Source organism: Lagenorhynchus albirostris, chromosome 20, assembly GCF_949774975.1.
Source record: "Lagenorhynchus albirostris chromosome 20, mLagAlb1.1, whole genome shotgun sequence".
Lineage (NCBI taxonomy): Eukaryota > Metazoa > Chordata > Mammalia > Artiodactyla > Delphinidae > Lagenorhynchus > Lagenorhynchus albirostris.
In genome coordinates this window covers 41,023,465-41,045,390 of record NC_083114.1, presented here as the reverse complement: position 1 = coordinate 41,045,390, position 21,926 = coordinate 41,023,465, and the positions used below count along the sequence as shown (strand labels likewise).

At 52.5% G+C, this 21,926-nt stretch overlaps 3 protein-coding genes across 7 annotated transcripts; 1 reads left to right on the top strand and 2 right to left on the bottom strand.

Moving 5' to 3' along the window:
- Positions 1–492: 492 nt before the first annotated feature.
- Positions 493–6,233, top strand: PSMC3IP (PSMC3 interacting protein). 3 transcript variants are annotated; one of them, XM_060135932.1, is made up of 8 exons: positions 493–1,113; positions 1,202–1,302; positions 1,492–1,581; positions 4,380–4,491; positions 5,014–5,126; positions 5,247–5,300; positions 5,420–5,479; positions 5,566–6,233. In XM_060135932.1, the coding sequence occupies exons 1-8, from the start codon at positions 1,080–1,082 to the stop codon at positions 5,620–5,622; spliced, it is 621 nt and encodes a 206-aa protein (XP_059991915.1). In that variant the 5' UTR covers positions 493–1,079; the 3' UTR covers positions 5,623–6,233. The 3 variants fall into 3 exon arrangements, with proteins under 3 accessions (XP_059991915.1, XP_059991914.1, XP_059991916.1); XM_060135931.1 differs by having other exon boundaries at positions 536–1,113; positions 4,981–5,126; XM_060135933.1 differs by having other exon boundaries at positions 538–1,113; positions 5,068–5,126.
- MLX (MAX dimerization protein MLX) lies at positions 5,840–13,355 on the bottom strand. The gene is given in 10 exon segments (XM_060135930.1): positions 5,840–6,975; positions 9,961–10,162; positions 10,532–10,631; positions 10,819–10,918; positions 11,165–11,271; positions 11,550–11,639; positions 12,118–12,154; positions 12,612–12,695; positions 12,862–13,068; positions 13,071–13,355. Coding segments are annotated over 10 exon segments (1,134 nt in total). The 5' UTR covers positions 13,221–13,355; the 3' UTR covers positions 5,840–6,918.
- Positions 13,356–13,437: 82 nt separating this feature from the next.
- On the bottom strand, positions 13,438–18,269 carry COASY (Coenzyme A synthase). Of its 3 annotated transcripts, XM_060135928.1 has the most exons (10): positions 17,460–17,562; positions 16,362–17,069; positions 15,577–15,791; positions 15,200–15,331; positions 14,868–15,057; positions 14,720–14,784; positions 14,444–14,528; positions 14,186–14,283; positions 13,951–14,097; positions 13,438–13,849 (listed from the first exon to the last, which is right to left on the bottom strand). In XM_060135928.1, exons 2-10 carry the CDS (start codon positions 17,056–17,058, stop codon positions 13,790–13,792), a joined length of 1,689 nt encoding a protein of 562 aa, XP_059991911.1. In that variant the 5' UTR covers positions 17,059–17,069; positions 17,460–17,562; the 3' UTR covers positions 13,438–13,789. The 3 variants fall into 3 exon arrangements, 2 of the variants coding, with proteins under 2 accessions (XP_059991911.1, XP_059991912.1); XM_060135929.1 differs by lacking the exons at positions 14,720–14,784; positions 14,868–15,057; XR_009537797.1 differs by lacking the exons at positions 13,438–13,849; positions 13,951–14,097 and adding an exon at positions 18,255–18,269 and having other exon boundaries at positions 14,221–14,283; positions 14,444–14,784.
- Positions 18,270–21,926: the final 3,657 nt, after the last annotated feature.

Genomic DNA, 21,926 nt, shown 5'->3' with positions numbered 1-21,926 from the left:
GTGAGGGACCCACCTGCCCATCCCTGTTTTTCCTTCTGTGATGGCCGGAACAATCACCATGGTGGGAGGCTACTTCCCCTCTCCAGGAGAGCCCGGATGTGAGCATAACCGGCACTCTCGGCTGGCATCTAGCCTGCAGTTCCGTCATTTCTAATTCTTAATATTGTCCCCTAAACGTGTGAAGACAAGCACAGGTTTCAATGGCTAATGAGATTTTAGGTAATAGAAGCTTTAAACATTAGCACCATGGCCCTCTGGATTGTTTGAACCTGCAACTCAACAGCTGCTCTTTGGCCTTCAGCTGACCTCAGAAACTAGAAATACTTATTTCAGGCTTTGTCCCATTGGCCGATGTGGGCAGGAGTGGAAAGCACCTGCCAGGTGTTGCCCTAAGATTGTCTCGGCCAAGAGGAAACTTCTACAAGCATTGTGGCTTAAGAGCAGCGCCTCCCAACCCTACCTTCAACCACAGCATGTGCTGAGCGCCCCCTGTGTGCGAAGCTCGGTAACGGGCAAATTAAGGCAGCGTTATTCTTTTCAGGGCGCTTACCCCTTCTATTGTCTTCATAACTCCCCTCCTGCAAACACCTCTTGTTGCCGTTTTACAAAAAATGAGAAAAACCGACTGAAAGGTTTGGGCTGTAGGAGGGGACACGTCCGTAGGTAACTAGCCCTGTGACCTTGAGCAAGTCTCTTGCCCAGCGGGAGGTGATGCTGAGGTTTCTTTCCGTTCGAATACTCAGCCCAATTCAAGGTCACGAGTGCTCAGCGGCCGCTAGAACTGGGTCCCGAAACATCAGCGCGTGATTCCCTACAGCCCTGGTTCCGAGAGGAGTAAGTGAGAGGTTCGAAGCGCGCGCCCCGCCTACCCGGCAGAGACCGGGACCCGGCCGGCGAGACGTAGGCCCCGAGTTCCCGGCCGAGCTGAAACACGGTGTCCGGGAAGGGCTGCTCCGCCCCTCGCGAACGCTTCCCTCCGCCAATCAGCACTTGAGGCCAGCCCGGCTCATCGCCGGAAGGAGCTGTTGCCCCGAGCAACTGCAACTTCCGGCTTTCGGAGTTTTGTGGCGGTAAAGGACATGAGTAAAGGCCGGGCGGAAGCCGTGGCGGGAGGTAAGGGCCGTGGGCGCCGGGAGACCTGGGAGAAGGGCGGGCAGGGGTCGGTTGAGGGAACCCCTCCCCGCCTCGTCTCTCTCCGCAGCCTCCGGGATCCTGCTGAGGTACCTACAGGAGCAGAACCGGCCCTACAGCGCCCAGGACGTGTTCGGGAACCTGCAGCAGGAACACGGACTGGGCAAGGCGGTGAGGACCCTCTCCTGGGATTCCTCCCCTGGGACCCCTTGAATCAGCCTGGATTCCTCCCCTCCCGAGGCTGCCATTCTAGCCTTGGGCTTCCTAAGGCTCTTCGGGCGCTTCCCGCCTCATTGGTGACATTCCCCAGCCCGGCCCGAAGTCACTCCCCCGACTTCTCCGCCCCCTCCCCTCTGCCAGGCGGTGGTGAAGGCGCTGGACCAGCTGGCCCAACAAGGCAAGATCAAAGAGAAGATGTACGGCAAGCAGAAAATATACTTTGCTGACCAGGTGAGGGAAACGTGCAGATTAGCACGTGTGTGAGAGTCCGGCATTAGGTGAATCAGTCCCTGGTATGAACTCTCTTTGGGAGAATTGAAGCATCCTGTGAAATTCACCGGTCTTAGGCCCATAAAAGGGTCCCAGCCAGCCTTTAAGTCAAAGTATGGACCCCCTTTGCTGTCATCCAAACTTCACGAGATTTCCAGACTTGAAATATGATAGAGGACAGAAGATCCTGAGTTGTTGCTATCGAGATCCATTTATCCTTGGAAGTTCTTATTCCCAATCATCTAGATGAGAACCACCGTCTTCCAAATTATTTTCCTTCTGTCTCCACCCCCTTCCGTAAACACATGTGACATTAACTTTGTATCTCCAGCCCAGACCCCCCTCACCTGGATGCTTTTCAGGCCGTTCAGAATCAATATTGCCAAAGTAGAATGCCTCATCTCTCCCCTAAACTGGCTCCTCTTGTATTCTTCTCCCTTAATGGAATCACTCTTCACCCAGGCCAGAGACCGGGGAGTCATTCTTTTTTATTATTATTTGTTTATTTTGGCTGCATTGCGTCTTAGTTGCGGTGGGGGGGCTTAATTGCCCCCCGCCCACCCGCACGTGGGATCTTAGTTCCCTGACCAGGGATCGAACCCCCGTCCCCTGCATTGGAAGGCGGATTCTTTTTTTTTTTTGAAGAAAATAAGTATATTTTATTCTTTTTTTTTTAACATCTTTATTGGGGTATAATTGCTTTACAATGGTGTGTTAGTTTCTGCCTTATAACAAAGTGAATCAGTTATACATATGTTCCCATATCTCTTCCCTCTTGCGTCTCCCTCCCTCCTACCCTCCCTATCCCACCCCTCCAGGGGGTCACAAAGCACCGAGCTGATCTCCCTGTGCTATGCGGCTGCTTCCCACTAGCTATCTACCTTACATTTGGTAGTGTATATATGTCCATGGGAAGGCGGATTCTTAACCACTGGACCACCAGGGATGTTCCTGGAGTCATTCATTCATTCGTTTATTTATTTCTGCATTGGGTCTTCGTTGCTGCGTGCAGGCTTTCTCTAGTTGCGGCGAGTGGGGGCTACTCTTCGTTTCGGTGTGTGGGCTTCTCATTGCGGTGGCTTCTCTTGTTGCGGAGCACAGGCTCTAGGTGCGTGGACTTAAGTAGTTGCAGCACGTAGGCTCAGTAGTTGTGGCACGTGGGATCTTCCTGGACCAGGGATCAAACCTGTGTCCCCTGCATTGTTAGGCAGATTCTTAACCACTGCGCCACCAGGGAAGTCCCGGGGAATCATTCTTAACTTCCCTTATTTCACATGCCTAGTCAGCCATCAAGTCCAGTTGTTTTCCTCTTCTTGAATCCATCCTCTCCTTTTCCAGCTGCCACCACTGCTCTAGTTTAGGTGCTCCTCATCTACTGCAATATCCTTCTAACTCCTGGCCTCCTTAAACATATCTTAAACATTGCAGCCAGAATAATCTATGTACGTACAAATCTAGTCATGCCGTTTCCCTACTGAAAACTCTAGTGCTCCCTAGAACAGATAAAAGGCACTTGGAGACCTGGCCCCAGCCTGCCTCTAGCCTCTCCTGTCCCTGTTATTTCTCCATTCATCAATACTAGACCATTTAGATGTGTTTTACTCCTGTGGCCTTTGCTCATTGTCCTTCCTCTGCTCAGAGTTTTTGAGTCCCTTCTTTCTCTTTGCCCGGCTAACTCTTACTCATCCCTTAGGATTTCACACAGGGCATCACCTCCAGAAACCTTCCCTGAATGCTATGAGCTAACTGCCTTCTTCGGGCACTTACCTCTTTTGAGGCACACTCTATTGTAATTGTCTTTTCACTTGTCTCCCTCACAAAACTGAAGCTGTTCTGGGGCAGACCCCATTTCTCGTCTTCCTTTACTCAGTAACCCCACAGGATTTAACATCCACCATCAAGGCTAATTATCCCAAAATAGATTTCATTATATTACTGCTCTATTGACGATCCCTTAAAGAAGTTGGCAGATTTTTTTTTTTTTTCTGTAAAGGGCCAGTTAATATTTTTATGCTTTGCAGGTTAGATGGTCTCTTGTCCCAGTTACACAACTGTCACTAGTACTCAAGTCTGCCACCGTAGAGCAAAACCAGCCATGGACAATATGTAAGCAAGTGGATGTGACTACGTTTCCATAAGTTTTTTTCAAAAACATGCATTTGGCAGGATTTGGCCTGCAGGCTGTAGTTTGCTGCCTCCTGCCCTAATGGTTTACCTCACCTGAATGTAGAGTCCAAACTGCCTGGGCTGGTATTCCCATCCTTTCCATTCTGCTTCCCATCACCACTGACAAGACCCCACTGAGCCCCAGCACAGGCCTTTTCTAGCTGCTGGTCTCACGTGAGAGGTTCCTCAGACTTCACTGGTATCCTTTATCTAAATACCTCCCACCATGCCTCTTCACCTGTCCAGATTCTTCCTATTGTGGAAACCCATAATTAGGTATCATCACCTTGAGAAGAATGTTCCTTTACTCCTTCAGCCCAGTGAGTGGTTTTGCCGGTAACCTGAAAGATATTTCTGTCCTGTTGTTCAGTATCCTGCACCTCAAAACCCCTTGAGGACGCGTATCAGGTTTCAACTTGTTCTTTTACAGCTTTTTGAGTGGACTGGTACTGAACTGACTGCTCGAAAGTACCCTCTCACTATCTTCCCAGGCCCAGGTTCGCGAGTGTGTATGAACGTGGCCTTCCCAAACGTGGGTTCCCTTCTTGCTTCTCCCATCAGCCTGCTTCTGTTTTTCCTTTTGTCTCTGGCAGGAACAATTTGACACGGCCAGTGATGCTGACCTCCAAGTCCTGGATGCCAAAATCGTGGCCCTCACTGCTAAGGTGCAGAGCTTGCAGCAGGGCTGCCGCCACATGGAGGCTGGTAGGACTGGGCAACCCCCAGAAGGAACCCCTAGTGTCAGGGTCAGTCCGAGGTCAGGAATTACCAAGTGAAGGGTTTGTTGACTGCAGTGTTGTCTTCTTGCAGCAAAGATCCCTTTGCTGGGCTGTCATAAGCATTACCTTACAATCAATGTCTAACAACTAATGGCTTCTGAAGACAAGTGGGCAAGTCAGGCATTTGCCTTCCCTGCTGTGAGTACCAGTATACGGTTCCCACACTTCCCTTTACTCTGCTGCTTTAACTGACTACAGCTAACAGTCTACTCAGACTCATTCCCCTCAACTATTTGTAGATGGGGAAGGAAAGAAAACTAGAATAAACCGACAATTCTGTAAGCCTTAATCTCTCGTGAGGATTTCCAGAATATGGGACCCATTCTGGACCCTGTGTATAGAGCCCAGAGCAAGGTGGAGGCCTGGTCCCCTACCTCAGGGTAGCCAGTGACCTCTCCGGGGGATGTGGTTTTAGAGCTGAAGGAGTTAGCTAGTGCCCTGACCACAGCGGAGATGCAGAAAGAGATCCAGGAGTTAAAGAAGGAATGTGCCGGCTACACAGAGAGACTGAAGAACCTCAAAGCGGCCACCAACCACGTGACTCCAGAAGAGAAAGAGCAGGTGGGTGGGGAGGGGGTGGGGAGCAGGCAGGGCTGCCTGTGCAGGTTCAAAGTGAGGAGGGTCGACCCCAGCGGCTGCTGCGGGGCTGAGGGGGTCAGAGGAACCTGTTTCCCTGTCTAGGTGTACAGAGAGAGGCAGAGGTACTGCAAAGAGTGGAGGAGGCGCAAGAGGATGGTAAGTGCGGGGGAACTCTAGGCGGGCCCTGGACAGCGGCAGCCACCGGGGGTATCGTGGACCCGTCAGGCAAGCCGAGTACTGCCCATCTGAAAGGGGGCGGTTTTGTTTCTTGTCAGGCAACAGAGCTGTCTGATGCAATCCTTGAAGGATACCCCAAGAGCAAGAAGCAGTTTTTTGTAAGTGGCGTTCTCCCTTCCTTGCTCCCCTGGGGCCTGCGTCCAGGGAGGTCTCATTCACTTGTCTTGCTGCCCCTCCACCGCAGGAGGAAGTTGGGATAGAGACAGATGAAGATTACAACCTCAAGCTCCCAGATCCCTGAGGCCCTCCGGCAGGCCTGGGAACACAGATGTCCTGGACTGGCTGCCTTGTTTAGGTCAGCTTTTTTGTTGTTCCTGCTGCTGTCCGCTTTTGGGCACACACCAAAGTACTGGGTGGAGCACTGGTGGCCCAGAGAGGATGGTTTCACTCATTTCGTCATCCACGTTTTGACTGCCTGAACTTAACAGTTAGTTAGATGGGGAACAATGCAAAAGGAAAGCATTTGGCAATATTTATTGTAATATAATTTGATATAAAAATATTTAATTTCCTCTGGATAATCAAACCTCCCAGATATCAAACCTGAGGAAGGCAAAAGAGAGCTTGGGGGACAAGGGAGGGAGAGGCTACTATGCATAGCATTCAAGGAGCCCAGGGCCTCACCCAGGACTCTCCTGGGCTCTACACTCCAGGAGACCTTTAGAAAATCTTCTCTACCCACCTTCACCCCACCCTAAGTCCTGGGAGAAATGCAGGCAGCACTGAGATGGTGGAGACCCAGATACACTTGACAGAAAGCCTGGGAGTGGTCTTGAGACCAGTTTTCCAAAATTGTAACTTTAGCAAAATTGCATTGTTGGTGTTTAGAAAAATTAAAAAATTTAATATGTAGTGTTGTGTCACATTTGACTTTGCTGTGCAGTGCTACTGCCTGTGGGGACACAGAGGACAGGAGTAGGTGAGGAGGTTGCTTCCCTCCACCACCCAGAGTAGGGGGCAAGGGCAGGAACCTGGCAGCCCTGCCCTGAGCTGGCCAGAGAAAGCTCTGGCCTCACCTTGGGCTGACCAGGCAGCCCTAGCCTAGGCATGAGGCCACCTTTCACCCTTCATGGCTGTGAGAGCGTTTTCCCTTCCTCCTTCCTTCCCATCCAACTACTGCCAAAGTGGCCAGACTCAGGCTAAAGGTTGCCAGAGAGACCAGAACAGGCAAACGGTAGTTACCAAACGGGAGCAGAAACCTGAGGCCTAGACAAAGGGAGAGGCCAGGAGCTTTCTAGGGTTCCCAGAGCAGACCCCATCCCGAGGACTTCCATGGGGAGGGGGAAAGACTAGGTAGGTTTGAGATCTATGGTCAGTATAATAAATTAATCAAAGCTTTCATAATAACCTTCCCCCCTCCCCAGCCCCACTGAAGATGGGGCTGAGGGGGAGGGGGGAGCTGGGGAGCCAAACACTGAGGAGAAAGCAGCTGACTGGTGTGCAGTGTCACAGTCCAATCTCATAAGCCCAGTGGCTCCACGGCCAAGTAGGAGACTCAAGGCCTCTTGTTGGCTGTTCTGCAGGTTCCAAGAGCTGGTCAGTAAAGCTGGTTCTTCAATTGATGTAGAACACCAATCACAATCTCCCGTAGGGTCTGGTAGGGGCAGCAGAGAAAGAGAGAGATCATGCTCACGGAGGGCACAGAGCTGCTCAGTGATGCCTGCCTGAACCAGGTGTGCTCTTTAGAGTACAGTTAAAACAAAAAACCTGGGAAGCACTGATGTCTACAGTTTGCAAATGCCCCCAAAACAGGAAGGAGTCAGTCAGGGATGGAGAGATGCATTACTATGTGATAAAGCAAATACAAAAAACGTTAATGGTAAACTTTGGGGGGGGGAGGGGGATATATGAGTGTTCATTATAAAATTCTCTCAATGCTGCAGTATGTTTACAGTGTTTCACAATAAAAATGTTGGGACATGCTTTCAGCTGAAAACATTTCCTCTAAGATCAGAAACAAGACAAGGATGCCCACTTTCACCACTTTTATTCAACATAGTTTTGGAAGCCCTAGCCATGGCAATCAGAGAAGAAGTAAAAGGAATCCAAATTGGAAAGGAAGAAGTAAAATATCACTGTTAGCAGATGACACAATACTAAACATGGAAAATCCTAAAGATGCCAGCAGAAAACTACTAGAGCTCAGCAATGCATTTGGTAAAGTTGCAGGGTATAAAATTAATGTACAGAAATCTCTTGCATTTAAGTATCAAAGAAAAATTAAGAAAACAGTCCCATTTACCATCACATTAAAAAGAATAAAATAAACCTACCTAAGGAGGTAAAAGACTTGTAATCTGACGGAAAGAAATTGAAGATGACACAAACAGACAGAAAGATATACCATGTTCTTTGACTGGAAGAATCAATATTGTTACAATGACCATACTACCCGAGGCAATCTACAGATTCATTGCAGTCCCTGTCAAAATACCAATGGCATTTTTCACAGAACTAGAACAAATAATTTTAAAATTTGTATGGAAAGACAAAAGAACCCGAATAGGCAAAATAATCTTGAGAAAGAACAGAGCTGGAGGTATCATGCTCCCTGGCTCCAGACTATATTACAAAGCTACAGTAATCAAAACAGTATGGTGAGCTTCCCTGGTGGCACAGTGGTTAAGAATCCGCCTTCCAATGCAGAGGACGCGGGTAAGATCTGGTCGGGGAACTAAGATCCCACATGCCACAGGGCAACTAAGCCCAAGCGCCATAACTGCTAAGCCCGTGAGCTTGAGCCCATGTGCTGCAATGAAGAAGAACCCGCATGCCGCAATGGACCCAGCGCAGCCAGAAAAACAAAAAACCACAATGAGATATCACCTCACGTCTGTGAGAATGGTGATCATCAAACACAAATAACAAATGTGGAGGAAAGGGGACCCTTGCACCCTGTTGGTGGGAATGTAAACTGGTACAGCCACTGTGGAAAACAGTATGGAGGTTTCTCAAAAAACTAAAAATAGAGCTACCATATGATCCAGCAATTCCACTCCCAGGTATATATCCAAAAAAAAATACAAACACTAATTCGAAGATATGCAACCCAATGTTCCAGCAGCATTATTTACAACTGCCAAGATACGGAAGCAACCTAAGCATCCATCAACAGGTGAACGGATAAAGAAAATGTGCATATATATACAATGTAATACTACTCAGCCTTAAAAAAAAGAATGAAATAACGCCATCTGAAGCAACATGGATGGACCTAGAGATTATCATACTAAGCAAAGTAGATCAGAAAGAGAAAAACAAATACCATATGATATCACTTATATGTGGAATCTAAGTATGACACAAATCAACATCTCTACGAAACAGAAACAGACTCACACAGAGAACAGCCTTGAGGCTGCGGGGGTGGGGGAGGTAGGGAAGGGAAGGAGTGGGAGTTTGGGATTAGCAGAGGCAAACTTCTGTATATAGGATGGATGCATAAACAGCAAGGTCCCACTGTAGAGCACAGGGAACTATATTCAATATCTCGTGAGAAACCATAATGGAAAAGAATATGAAAAAGATTATATGTATGTATAACTGAGTCACTTTCCTGTACAGCAGAAATTAACACAACATTGTAAATCAACTGTACTTTAATAAAATTTTTAAAAGTACCAAAAAAACCCTGCAAAAAACCAAGATGAATGGATAAAGAAGATGTGGTACACACACACACGCACACACAATGGAATACTCCTCGGCCAAAGAGAAAAATGAAATGTTGCCATCTGCAGCAGCATGGATGGACTTGGAGGGCGTTATGCTAAGTGAAGTAAGTCAGAGACAGATTCCACATATACGTGTATAACATTACTTATATGTGGAATCTAAATAAATACAAACTAGTCAATATAACAAAAAAGCAGCAGATTCACAGATACAGAGAACACACTAGTGGTTACCAGTGGGGGGTGGGGGAGTGGGAGGTACAAACTACTGGGTGTAAGGCTGCAAGGAGGTATTGTACAACATGGGGAATGTAGCCAATGTTTTTTGTAATAAGTGTAAATGGAGTGTAACTTTTAAAAATTACATTGAAAAAAATGTTGGGAAACAAAAACGTGAGAATCTCAGATACAAGTCAAGCCTCAGAAAAAGCAACCAGGCCTCAAAAATGGAAGACTCAGTGCAACCATTAACACACTCTCCATTACAAATAGTAATTAGAAACCCCATGGAAAGCTACTTTAGTGGGCCTGGGGGTGGGGGCCAGGAATCTTTCCAAAAACCCCAAGTAAGTCTGCTGCAAGTGATCGGGGCTTACTTGCGGGGGCTTACTTGCGGGGCGGCCGAGGAGGAATGCCTGAGGCTGCCATTACTTGCCACTATGTGGGTGAAACAAAGGCCAAGAGCTAGGCCTTGCATTAGTGAGTGCTCCAATCCTTCTTGCCAAATGAAACCTTAACAGGAAAAACTGGGCTAGAAAGCAAAGGGGGAAACAAGAATACTGAAAGTTGTAGAAATATCCTCAAGAAACCTAAAACCTGCTACCCGGTCTCTCTGAACAAACAACAGCTTGGGCCACTGTGCCTGAGGGAAGACCCCCAGCCCCGTGTCCACGGCTGCCCCATACCTGAGGCTTACAGTGCTCCTCAATCCAGCTGAAGACACAGGCCGACAGCTCCTGGAAGCTTGCCACGGAGATAGAGGCATTGAAGGACTGGAAGAGGGAGTCCATGATGCCTTGAAACACGTTGAACTTCACCTGGTCAGAGACCTGGTCCTCCCCCTCGTGGGGGTTGTCCTGGTGTGCCTTCACAATCTGCTCGTAGTTCCTGAGAGCGAACAGGCCAGGGCTAAGGGGCTGCAGCAGCTCCACCGGCCCCGGAAGAAGAATAGTGCTACCCTACGTACTCCCCTGGGAAGGAGATTCCCAGAGAGCCTTGGGGAGGTATTCAACATCAGCTAGATACTGCTTCTAGGTCAGAAGTGGTGACCCACCCTCTCCAGCCTTCCCTTCATTAATCCCACAGGCGTTTCCAGAGTATCTGCTACAGCTGGGATAGAGTCCTGCCTACCACATGAGAGAGTGAGAATATTATCTGATGTGGCCTTTGAACAAAGGGAAGGGCATGAACTGAAGGGGCCTCAGAGTCCCCTCAGAACCAGAAGCCCTGGTTCCCCCAGCCCAGCACCCCCCTTACACTTTCATGATCTTTAGGGCCATGACGTCCTTGCGTAGCGTGGATACCTCCTCCTCCTGCTTTTTCTTCTCCTTGTGCAAAAACTGGATGTAGTCAATGGCTGGAGTGGGGGAGGGAAGAGGGGGTGGGCACAACCAGAAGGACCAGGCTGATTGTGTCTCCCCTCCCCCCAGACCCCACCTCTCCTGTTACAACCACCCCACCAGGGCCAGGCCAAAAGCGGCTCTGAGGCGCTAGCCTTCACAGCCCCCTTGGCTCCAAGCCCTCCAGTGCTCTCCTGGCCATACTCTTCTGCAGAACGATGGCCTTGCTGAGCTTTTGGGAGCCAATGGAGAAGTCCTGCTGCTGACAGGTGGGAACGATGGTCTGCAGGTCATCATAGCCTCTCTGTGGAGACAGCAGGGGACATGGGTTCCGGGGTTAAGGCAAATGAGCACAAAGTTTTTCTTCCATGATACCAAGTTCCATGCTCACTCACTCAAAGGGAGTGGGAAGGAGGGAGAAGTTCATGTCCAGGGCCTAGACTAGCTGCCCCCAAGCCTGCTTGGGACTGCCTGACGGGGTCGAGGCAGAGTGGATCTGAAGTGTGCAGCGCCCTCCTGCGCTGGCTGAGGTGCAGGCATCCCCAATCACCTTGATGGCATCCCTCCTCTTCTGCTCAGCCTGAGTGTGTGCTCGCCGCCGCCGGTCCTTGTAAGACTCCTTGTAGGATTCCTGGTGGTAATCGCTGTCCTCGTCATCTACGCTCAGAGTTGGGGGCAGGAAGAGGTCATTCTGGGGCCCAGTGGGGCCCATCTAGCCCACTTTTCCCCAGCTGGGAAGAAGAACCTGGTACCCAGAGATGGCAGATAGATACAAGAACCTAATATCCCAGATGAGGTGAGAGATGGCAATACCCTGCTTCTAGCACTAGGGTTCCAGCGCCTCCACGTGGATGGCTGGAGCTGCCCTGTCTAGGAAAGATACTAAAATGAAGGCATATCTGGTTCCCCCGAGTGGGGAGGACGTTGCTGCCTACCTGTGTTGGGGACAGAAGAGGCACTGGTGGAACCGATGCTATTAGCTCTGGACACTACACTCCCCTTGCGGGTGCTTTCTACAAAAAGCCCTGGAAAAGAGAGACCCCAATCACTAAGGGGTAGGATAGAGGGAGGGGCCCTGCTAGGAGCATAATGGCTTCCTGGGCCTTAAATACTGACCTCTCCCCTTCAACCCAAAAGCCAGCCATACTGGGCCACCCACTTCCTGTCGTGCCATTTCGCAGTGCTCCTGTCTCTAGTGTCTACTCTGCTCCACAGGCCTGTAGTGATACCTCCTGGCTCACAAAGTGGCATCGGGGCGTGATGATGGTGAGTGACCAACTGTCACTACTTCCATCACGTCCGTGCTCCAGGACATAGGGAACTAGGTGTCACCCTTGGATGCTTCCTGCCCCTGTCCTCCAGCTCCTCCTCCCTCGCTGCTCAGGCCCGCTCAGCTCAAGGGCAGTGGACTGTGCTCAGGTGTGGCTAGCAAGGCCACTTAAATCTATAGGGCTGAAATGGGAGTGTTCCTCCACAGCTGCAGACGGTGGGGGACGCACTCACCGGGGTCCAGGCTGTTGTCGCTGTACGCATACTCGACCTGCGGCACCAAGCAAGGGAGAAGCCCGTTCAGACCTCCGCCCCTGCGCGCGTGTACACACACACACACACACACACACACACACACACACACACACACACACACACACACACACACACCACACACACCCACACCCTGGGGTGCGCGGGCAGCCGCAGGATTCCCCCAGAGCCAAGAGTGGCTAGGCCGCGGGAGCGCCACCCCTCGGCAGGACCCCGTCCGCCCACTCCACACCCCCAGCCCTCCAACCCTGTCCCCTCACACCCGCGCGCACACGCCTCAGTTGTCTTCCCACCTTGGCACACGCGGGGTGAGAGCTGTCTTCTCTGCAGCCCCGGGGCCCGGAGAGCGGGAGTAGCTCTGGGGACTTCAGGGAGTCCCCTCGTCTTCCGGACCCCCTACGTGCACGAGCCCGACCCGCCCTCCCCTCGCCGGCGTGCGCGCCCACGGGGCTTGCCTTGACCCAGGGGTCCTCCGGAGAGGCGCCCGGCTCCGTCATCTCCGACCCACCGAACCGGAAACCTGCCCGCGGGCTGGCCCCCTGCGGCGAGGAAGCGGCGATGCGCGCCCACGTGACCCAAACCCACCAACCCGCGGCCCAGAGGCGGGGGGCGGGGCGAGGAGGCTGCGCATGCGCGACCCGGAAGACGCCTCCCCCGCCCCGGCCGGTGGAGTGCTGGAGTCCGGCTTGGTGTCGGGGCTGATACCGGCGGTCTTGGGGCCGTCCTACCAGCCCGTCCCTGCCCTTCCTCAGGGCAGGCGTCCCAGCCGCCGCGACATGAAGCACATTCGGTGAAACGGGCTCCCCGCAAAAGGCTTGTACGCAGTGTCGCAGAGAGTTGCGCGCACGCGCACTGCCGAGGCCAGCCAGCTTCCGAGGACCGGGACGAGTTTCCCGGACCTGCAGTCTTGTCTTGGCCACCTCGTCCGACCCCTCCGGGGTGCAACCTCTGTGAGGCCAGAGGCCCCGCGTGGCTTGTTGTAGGATGTTCCTGCAACGCCCAGCCCAAGTCTGGCAGGATAGTTGTGGAATTGACGCTTTCAAAGAGCCTGTTGGCCAAGTCATGCTACTTTGTAAGCTACGCAAACTGAGGTAACTACAAAGTCCAAAACGTATCCAAAAGCACACAGCTAGTCAGTGATAGGGCCAAGACTGGCCTCAGTCTGGCTAGCTTCAAAAGCCATGCTCTTAACCACTGCATTCCTGGCTTACAGCTCGGGCCTGGGCCCTGCACTTGTGGCTAAAGTGTCGCAAAGATACCCAAAGGCACTGGAGCAGGAAGTAAGCGCCATACAGGCAGCACCTAGCAACGTTCACCTTTAATTCTGCAACAAGCTTCAGTGTTTGCCCTGGCTCCAGCCCACCACGGGTGCCACAGGCCTGTGGGCAAAAGCGAGGACGGAACAACGCTAGGGGGCCTGCTCCCCCAAGAGCCACATTCTCAGTGTTGGCCAAACACTGGCAAGCTGGGTAGGCTTCCTGTGTCCAGCAGGCCCAGCCAGGCCCCGCCCAGCTTAGCACAGAGCCCTCTAGGCCCCAGCTAGGGTGAGCTTCAAGGCCCCAATTCGCCATCATCACTGGATCTCTTGTCAGCTCCAGGGGTCAGTTTGGCCCCACAGAGAACTCATTGTCAGTCATGGGCCTGATGGTGCCTTGGAGATGCGCTTCTGCAGGAGGGCCCAGGCTTTCTCCACCTTTGGACAGGCCAGAATGTTGGGAAGAAAAGAGGACAGGGTCATACAAGCATCCACCAGAGACTCCCTCCCCACAACCCAGCCTTTCCCTGGGCACCAACCTGGTGCTGGGTGACGTGTGGCTCCCACAAGGTGCTCAGCACCACGTGGCTCTGGTCCACAAGCTGCTGCCCACTCATCTGGCTCTGCAGCCGGCTTTGGGCCGCAGCCTCACTCAGACCGTCCCTCTCCACAATGCGTCGTACAGCCTGGGCAGACAAGGCATTCATCAGCCCACCGGTTTAGAGCAGGATGCGGGCTACAGTGGGGATAGAGTGGGGGGTGGGATCCAGATACCTCAGTCTCAGGGATGACAACGGTCCACACCTCATGGACCATGTTCTGCCAGCCTGCTTCGAGCAGCATGGCGGCATCAATGACGCACACCTGCTTTCCTGTGGGGAGACCCCAGTCACTGCCAGCAGCACCTTGCCACCTGCTACCAGTCAGAGAGCCAAGGAAACACAGTCCCAGGGAAAGTGGATGGTCTGATTTAGGGTGGGAACGCTCCCGAGGGAGCTTCTGCTTAGCTGTTCCCTTGGGCTGCTCACTCACCCTCAGCCATAGCCTGCTCCATTTCCTCTCTGGCCAGCTTTGCGATAACTGGCCACATAATGTCCGTGAGTATCTTCAGCTGCTTCTGAGAAAGGGAATGGAAGGGGTGGGCAGAGTTTACCCTCCCCCGGATGAGATGGAGCCAGCCCGAGGGAGGAGGCAGTTGGGAACAGTTGAGTGGAAACTGGCATTCTGGGCCAGACCAGAGAGGTCCACTGGGTCCCAACCTCTGGGTCTAGCAGCAGCTGCAGAGCCCTTGGAGAGGTGTGTGTTTACCTTGTTCCCAAACACCCGGCTGCCTAGGACCTTCCTGTTGATAATGCCATCTTTATGGAGAATATCTGGATGACAGAGACAGAAGATTGGGCAAGGAGGCCAGCCATCTCCTCACTTCAGGCCACCTCCAGCCCTCCCCAGTTATTACCTGTTCCAAAGGCTTTCACAACAGGCTGGTAGGCAGGACCACCCGGGGCATAGGCCCGGTGGCCCAGGTGGTCACTGTCGATAACATATGCCCCCAGGCCCTTCAGCCGCTGAGCTACTGAGCTCTTCCCAGAGCCACTGATGCCCGTCAGCCCAATCACGTAGAAACCTGGGGGGAGCTCTGGCCTCTTCTATGGGTAGATAAGAGGGAACCCCACAGTTACTAGGGTCCCCAGACTCAGGTTTGAGGCTGAACCCTTCAGTCTCTCCTCTCCAGCATTCCCAGCCCACCCATGCAGGGGAAGGGGTGGGAGGCAGGTGGGTTAGGCTTACATGTGGAGGCCGGAGCAGGTTTCCCAGCATTTGTTGGCGGAAGCTGGAGGAGCTGACTTTGTCCTCTTCGTTTTCCTTGTGGTTTAGGTCCTTCAGCAGCTGGATCTGGTACAAAGTGAGCTCCTCCAGGTCCTGAGGCAAAGGAAGAGTGAGGAGAGAGAAGGAGGGGTGAGATGAGGACAAATCTATCGCCTTATCCTCCCCTGCCTACTCAGAGGTAGAGCTTGCCTCGGAGGGCAAGCTGGGAAGTTCCTCCTTGCCTCTTCCCACCACCTTGAGCCCTCTCTTCCCTCCTCTGGGGTCATGTACTTCCAACAGCCCCCAGTGGCCTTCCCCATCCCCATCCACTCCCTCTGCCAGTCTCCCTCAGGGGTTACATTCTCAAGGCGGAAGCGGTTGACGGCCATCCCCCCACGATAGGTCTCCTCGCTGACCACCAGGAACTCCAGAGAGGGGTCAGAGCCAGCGGGCCCATAGGGGTCCAGCAGGGGGATGATATCAAAAGTCAAGGAGGGCTTGATGTCCACCAGGAACTCACTCAGATGTTCCACGCGTTCTGCGTAGGGTTGGAGCAGCTCAGGGAGCAACTTGCCTGGGGAAGGAGCCCAGAAGAACAGTGAGATCTTTTTACTGGGGAGGAAGAGTGTGGGCCAGTTTAGGGGAGAGCGTCCTATCTCCAGAGGGGAGCTGGGCAGTGGTCTGTACGGGGGAGCTATGAGGAGGCAGCAGGCAAGCACAATAGAGCTACAAGGGCTGGCACGTGTGCAGAGAACTAGCAGTGCCAGAAGGCACCAGAGTCAGATGGAGAATTCCAAGAGCCAGACAATTCCGAGAGGCTCCTCTGACCGCCTGTGGCACTGCTACCTACAACTTACTCATCCATTTATTCCCTGGGACTCAAACTTTAGGATTCATCACCTGGAGAATTTGTTTAAAAGTGCAGGTTCCTTGGCTACACATTTGGGGGATCCTGATTGAATGGTGACTGGACCACACACCTAGAAAGCTGCATTTATTCATTTAACAAAATTCCCTCAGTGCAAACTGAGTGCCAGGCACTGTGACATTTGGGAGTGGTGGGAAGTAACGGATGGCCCCACCCCTCCTCAATCTCGGCCTGTGGGGAGGGTAAGACTGCCCTAACTCGGTCTCTCTCACTCACTCTTCAACAGGTCTTTGTCTGCTACTCCCACCACAAGCTGCTCCTGAGCCAGGAGACACGCGACGCTGAGCAACACCTTGTGGGCATTGTGCAGGCGGTCAAACGTGCCACCCACAGCACCTCGCTGGTGGCCACGCACTGGCTGCTTGGCAGACCTGCCCACGGGGGAGGCTGGGCTGATGGTGGAGGGTAAGGGGACGTCCAGGGACCCCACGGGCAGAACTCCAGGCCCATAATCGGGGTATAGGAGCACCGAAGACAGTTGCGGACAACAGCTGTAACAACTGGTAGCATAACGCTCGAGCTGTTGCTTGGCTGGGTTGTACTGGCTTCCATCCAGGGTCTGGAAGTCGGTCAGCACCACTTCCGGCGGGTGGGCCAGGTTCTGGACTGAGCCGGTCAGGGGAGGGAGAAAGCTCTTGGTTCGGATATTGGTCAGCAGAATTCTAACGTCCAGGTGCCTGTGGACGTCGGCGCCAGCGTAGAGGTGCGTGATGAAATCGATAACTTCAAACGTGGCCTGCACGGGGCTGGCCTGGGGCTGAGCCGGGCCGCCCAGGCACATGCCCGGTTGCAGGTGTACATAGAGCGTGTGATTCACGAGCCGGGCCGCCGAGGTCAGAATGGGGGCCAGGCGAGGGGCCAGGGAGGTCAGCGGCGTTGTCAACACCAGGAGGCCCGACCGGAATACGGCCATGCTGCCCAGGCCTGCGGACAGTCAGGGAGACGAGGCGAAGGTTACTGAGTGGTATGTGTCTGAGGCCGAAGACTGTAGGAGGACTCGGACCCAAGAGAGGGAGACCTGGAGCAGGGATGGCGTTCCCAGTGCGGATCGAGAGGAACCCGGGGGAGGGTACGGGACCTGGCAAACGGCGCCTCGGGGCTGTGCTCTAAATCTCGGTTTTATCATTTCTCAGACGGAGCGGTGAATTCGCTGAATTGCATCGAAATCCCGGGAGGGGAAAACTCGGCAGGAGCCCCTGAGTCATAAGGCTGGGGATCCAGAAATCCTGGGCGCTCTTGCTGAGCGACACCAGGATCTTCAAGGAATCGGAGGAGAGTACGAAAAGGGGACGCTCAGGCTCGGGTCCTACTTACTGAGACCTCCGGGCCTTGGTTCCGCTTGCACCACCGCGAAGGCTTCCCCAGCCGCGACCAGTTAACATTAGTTCCGGTGCTGCGACTCTCCGAGCTACGGAACCTGAGAAAGGCCAAACATCTCAACTTTGGTTCGGAGAGGGATTCTCGCGAGATTTCTTATGGGGTGGGGCACCTGCATTGATAAGGAGCCGAGCTCGGGGGTTTGGGAGATACGCGGAAAGTTATTTCCAAAACCCAACCTCACGAGACCTGGGTCGAGTAGGTCAAGGCGGACTTGAAAGCCCGTTTCACACGGGTGCCCTTCAGACTCTGAGAGAAGAGGTTGGCTCAGCCATGTCCCTCAGGAGACAGCGGCAAAGGCGGAACTAACACCTGGCTTTCCTGCGTAAATCGCGGGGACGGAGGTGGGGGGGTCGTAGGGTAGCACTTGAATGAGGTTTCGGCGTCCCCAGAGCCCTCCTGGCACCCTCCCAGTCTGAGGATCTTCATGTGGGAGGTCACAGGACAATGTACAAGCCCCCATTTCACAGATGGAAAAATTGACGCCCTGTGTGTTCCAGGGACATCTGGGGAGGTAAGGACAGAGGCCATGTGTCGTGGCTCCCGTGCAGTGCTCTCCACATCACCCAGAACCAGTGATATGACAGTTTTTTACGGAGAGAGAGGAGGAGGAGGAGGAGAGCTCTGCGTGTGAGCTCAGTAGAGCCGCCAGAGAATGGTCCCTATGGACGGGAGAAAAGGGGGCGGCGGGGGTGGGGGGGAGAGGGGTGGGACTTAGTGCCGAGGGTTTACCGTGAAGCTAATGAGTGCTGGAGAGGCTGGAACTGGAAATCTCCGTGGGAGGACAAAGCCAGGTTGCCATCAGGAAACATTTCGGGTAAACTATTCAGGACGATCTAAAAAGGGAGGGAAGCCAATCTCCAGGATTCCACTACAGTAATGTGTTGTAGTTTATTTTCCCAAACTAAATAAATGCTCACTTTCATACTTAATTTTGTGGGTTTTGTATTCCTAAAGAGGTCTCCCAAAGTGTATAAGCCTCTGGCCCCACAGAACCTGCATTTGGTCCTGGAGTCAAGGATGGAAGAGTTTTAGTGCCACAAAGGCCTTGAGACCAGGATTCTTGCAAACACATCTTAAGTTGGGTTTTAAAGAGAGGACCAGTTGAAGAAGCAAATCGCAAAGATGGTCAGGAAATTCCCTGAAACATCTGGACACACAGTCTCACATGCCTACTTAGACATTGTTGGAGGAGGTTATCTGGATGACGTGACTGCCAGTTGACCAGTTGCCAGCTGGACACAGGCAGTCAGAGGCTGCTCACCCCTCCCGTGTCCTTGGAATGTAGTCTGCCCACGACTCCCACAGTGGGAGCTGTTTCAAGGACGCAGACTTGAGAGGGCAATGTGTTGTTGCGACCAACTGGATGAATTACATGACTGAACCCAGTTAAGGCCTCTGTAGAAACTTGAAGATTCTGGTGTGCAGGTGCAGAGATCTACTCTTCTAGCACTGCCCAGGACAAGCCTCGTATGTAAGTTCCCTTGCTTATTAAACCTGCCACCTACCAATCTGGAGTGGCTGTCTCTTTCTTCAGTCTCTCTTTGCCCTCTGTGTATGGGGCCAGTTTACAAATCAACATTGGCAAGCCTGCCAGGAGACCGAAGAAATGGGCCTTGGGAAAGAGGCACCTGCATGGGAAATCTTGGGAAACGCAGGCTGGTCTAACGTGCCTGTTTGAGGAACTGTGCCGGGTGCACCGTGGCTAAGACGGGAGATGAATGTCTGCAGGGTGGGCAGGTCGCTGGCCACTGATGCCTAACTAGAGGCTGAAACTCAAGTTGAAAAGCTGGAAGAAGAGCTGAGGTTAGAGAAGGACGTGCATTGTCCACTGTTCTGCTCACTTCGGGGCTGGCAGGCGGGGTGGGGGAGTGGGATGATAAGTTGGAGACATTACTGTGCGGTTTACAAAGCTAGGAGCTCGAGAGCTGCCTCAAATTAAGGTCCAAACGCTTGACAAAGCCCGACTGGATGCTAAGAGGTGGAATCCCCAGGAAAGTGAAGAGAGGGAAGGGGGGGGTGTTGTGGTGACTGACAGTAAAACACACGAAACACCCCATGCCATAGGACCCCTGTGCAGAAGAAAACAAAAACCAGGTGATGACCATCCCAGCCAGCAGGGCAGCCCCCATTCAGGAAACGTTCACGATGAGAGAATAAACGTCCACTGAGATTAGTGATACAGCTGCCGAATTCCAGCAAAAGGCCAGGGAAAGTATCCAAGCATGGTTAGTATGGCTATGGAACTGGGGGGTGTGGGGATGATTTCCCTGGCTGGGCAGGAGGCAGAGAAAATGAGCAACGTCACCACACAGCCGGCCCTCCTGAAGCATCTGCATAGGACTTGGCGGCTCGAGGTCCTCACTCCCTTATAGATTGGATTATTCTAACCTGCAGGGAGGCTTGTCCCAATATGAGGGGTTTCCCTGGGCATGTGGGACCCTGGAAATCTATAGAGGAGGTGCAACAACTGCTTAGGGAGTTGGGAGTGAGACAGGCCATCTGTGCTCCTATCTTTGAAGGGCCTGATCAGGCCACATTCACTGCAGGAATGGAAGCCAAGATACTCCAGACTGCCCCCATCACCTGGTATGGGACAGTAATATCCACGCTGAGCCCAGTTGTGGGACAAGACATTTGTGATGTTGGGCAATCCATTGCTGATCTAGAGGAAACCAACAAATCCCAGGAACAGTTACATACTGGCCTGCAGGAAAGACCCAAGACAGAGAGGGAGCTCAAAAAGCCAAAAGGCTATCCTGAAGGGCTGTAAAGGGTTTGGTAAAAGTAACCCGGAAACAAACGTGGTTTGACTTCATTGCTGCTGGGAACGCAACTGAAAAGATACATCGGCCATCCAGTGCTGTGTTGGTTGGCCTGTGGGAAGCCTTAAAACCTGCATAACATTTCAGAACTGCCCACTCGGCCCTACCATCCCTGACGCCCTGCCCGCTCCAGCAGAGGCCTCAGGGATTCTCCTGTTTGAGGTGGGTGCCTCCCACGTGCCCAGGTTATAGGATGCAGGCCAAGACTGCTTCCAGGTGAGGCCCACTGGAGGCAATCGGAGGCCTCCTGTGGAGCTCACTACTGGTTGATCTTCCAGAAATAAACAGAAGGTGACAGCTCTGGCGACTTCCCTGTGGTCCAGTGATTAAGACTCCATGCTCCCAATGCAGGGGGCCCAGGTTCGATCCCTGGTCAGGGAGCTAGACCCCGCATACCACAACTAAGACCCGGTGCAGCCAAATAAATAAATATTTATTTATTTTTTAAAACAAGTACAGCTCTGGTGGATACTGGAGCTGGATGTACTCTAATATCTTTTTCTTCTTTCCTTTTTTTTTTGGCTGTGCCGCACAGCTTGCCGAATATTAGTTCCACGACCAGGGATTGAACCCGGGCCACAGCAGTGAAAGCACCGAGTCCTAACCACTGGACCGCCAGGGAATTTCCCCGGATGTACTGTAATACACGGTCACCCTCAGAAGTTTTCTGGCCCCCTCAGCGCCACTGAATTATAGAGCGCAAATGGTTATAGTTAGGAAAGTCCTTTTCACACAGCAAACTGGGCGTTCTCCTTGCCCCTCCACACCCCTAGAATATGAGATTTGTTTTTTGAATTTTATTTTATTTTTTATACAGCAGGTTCTTACTAGTTATCCATTTTATATATATTAGTGTATATATGTCAATCCCAATCTCCCAATTCATCCCACCACCACCACACCCCCGCCACTTTCCCCCCTTGGTGTCCATACGTTTGTGCTCTACATCTGTGTCTCTATTTCTGCCCTGAAGACCGGTTCATCTGTACCATTTTTCTAGAGAGAATATGAGAGTTTTTATCACTAATACCAGAGAACATAGTGGGCATTGATATCCTACAAGGTCAAGCTCTGCAAACCTATGTCTGCGAATCTGCCTCTGGGTTAGAGTAATCAGACCAGTGATGAGGGGAACACCAACTGGGAACGGTAAGCCTGCCACCCCCGGGGAAGGGTGGAAACTGTCAAACAATATAAATTGCCTGGGTGGGTGGGGCTTAAGGGAATAGAAGAAACTATCCCAGAACTGCACTGAGTGGGAATGGTACGTTCTGCCCATAGTACGTTCAACAGCCTGGTATGGCTGGTGAAAAAGCCAGATGGCTCATGGCGGATAACCGTGGACTACGGAGAGCTGAACAAGCCCCATCCATGTGTCTGTGCCCAACAGTGCCACCGCCTTCAGTACCTTGGCCGCCATCCTAGGAACGTACCATGCGCTACCTGACTTAGCAAATGCTTTTTTCAGTCTACACCTGGCCACTGAGTCACAACATCAATTTGCCTTCATGCGAGAGGAGCAACAATGGACCTTTCAAGTGCTTCCTCAAGGCCACCTGCACAGCCCCACCACATGTCA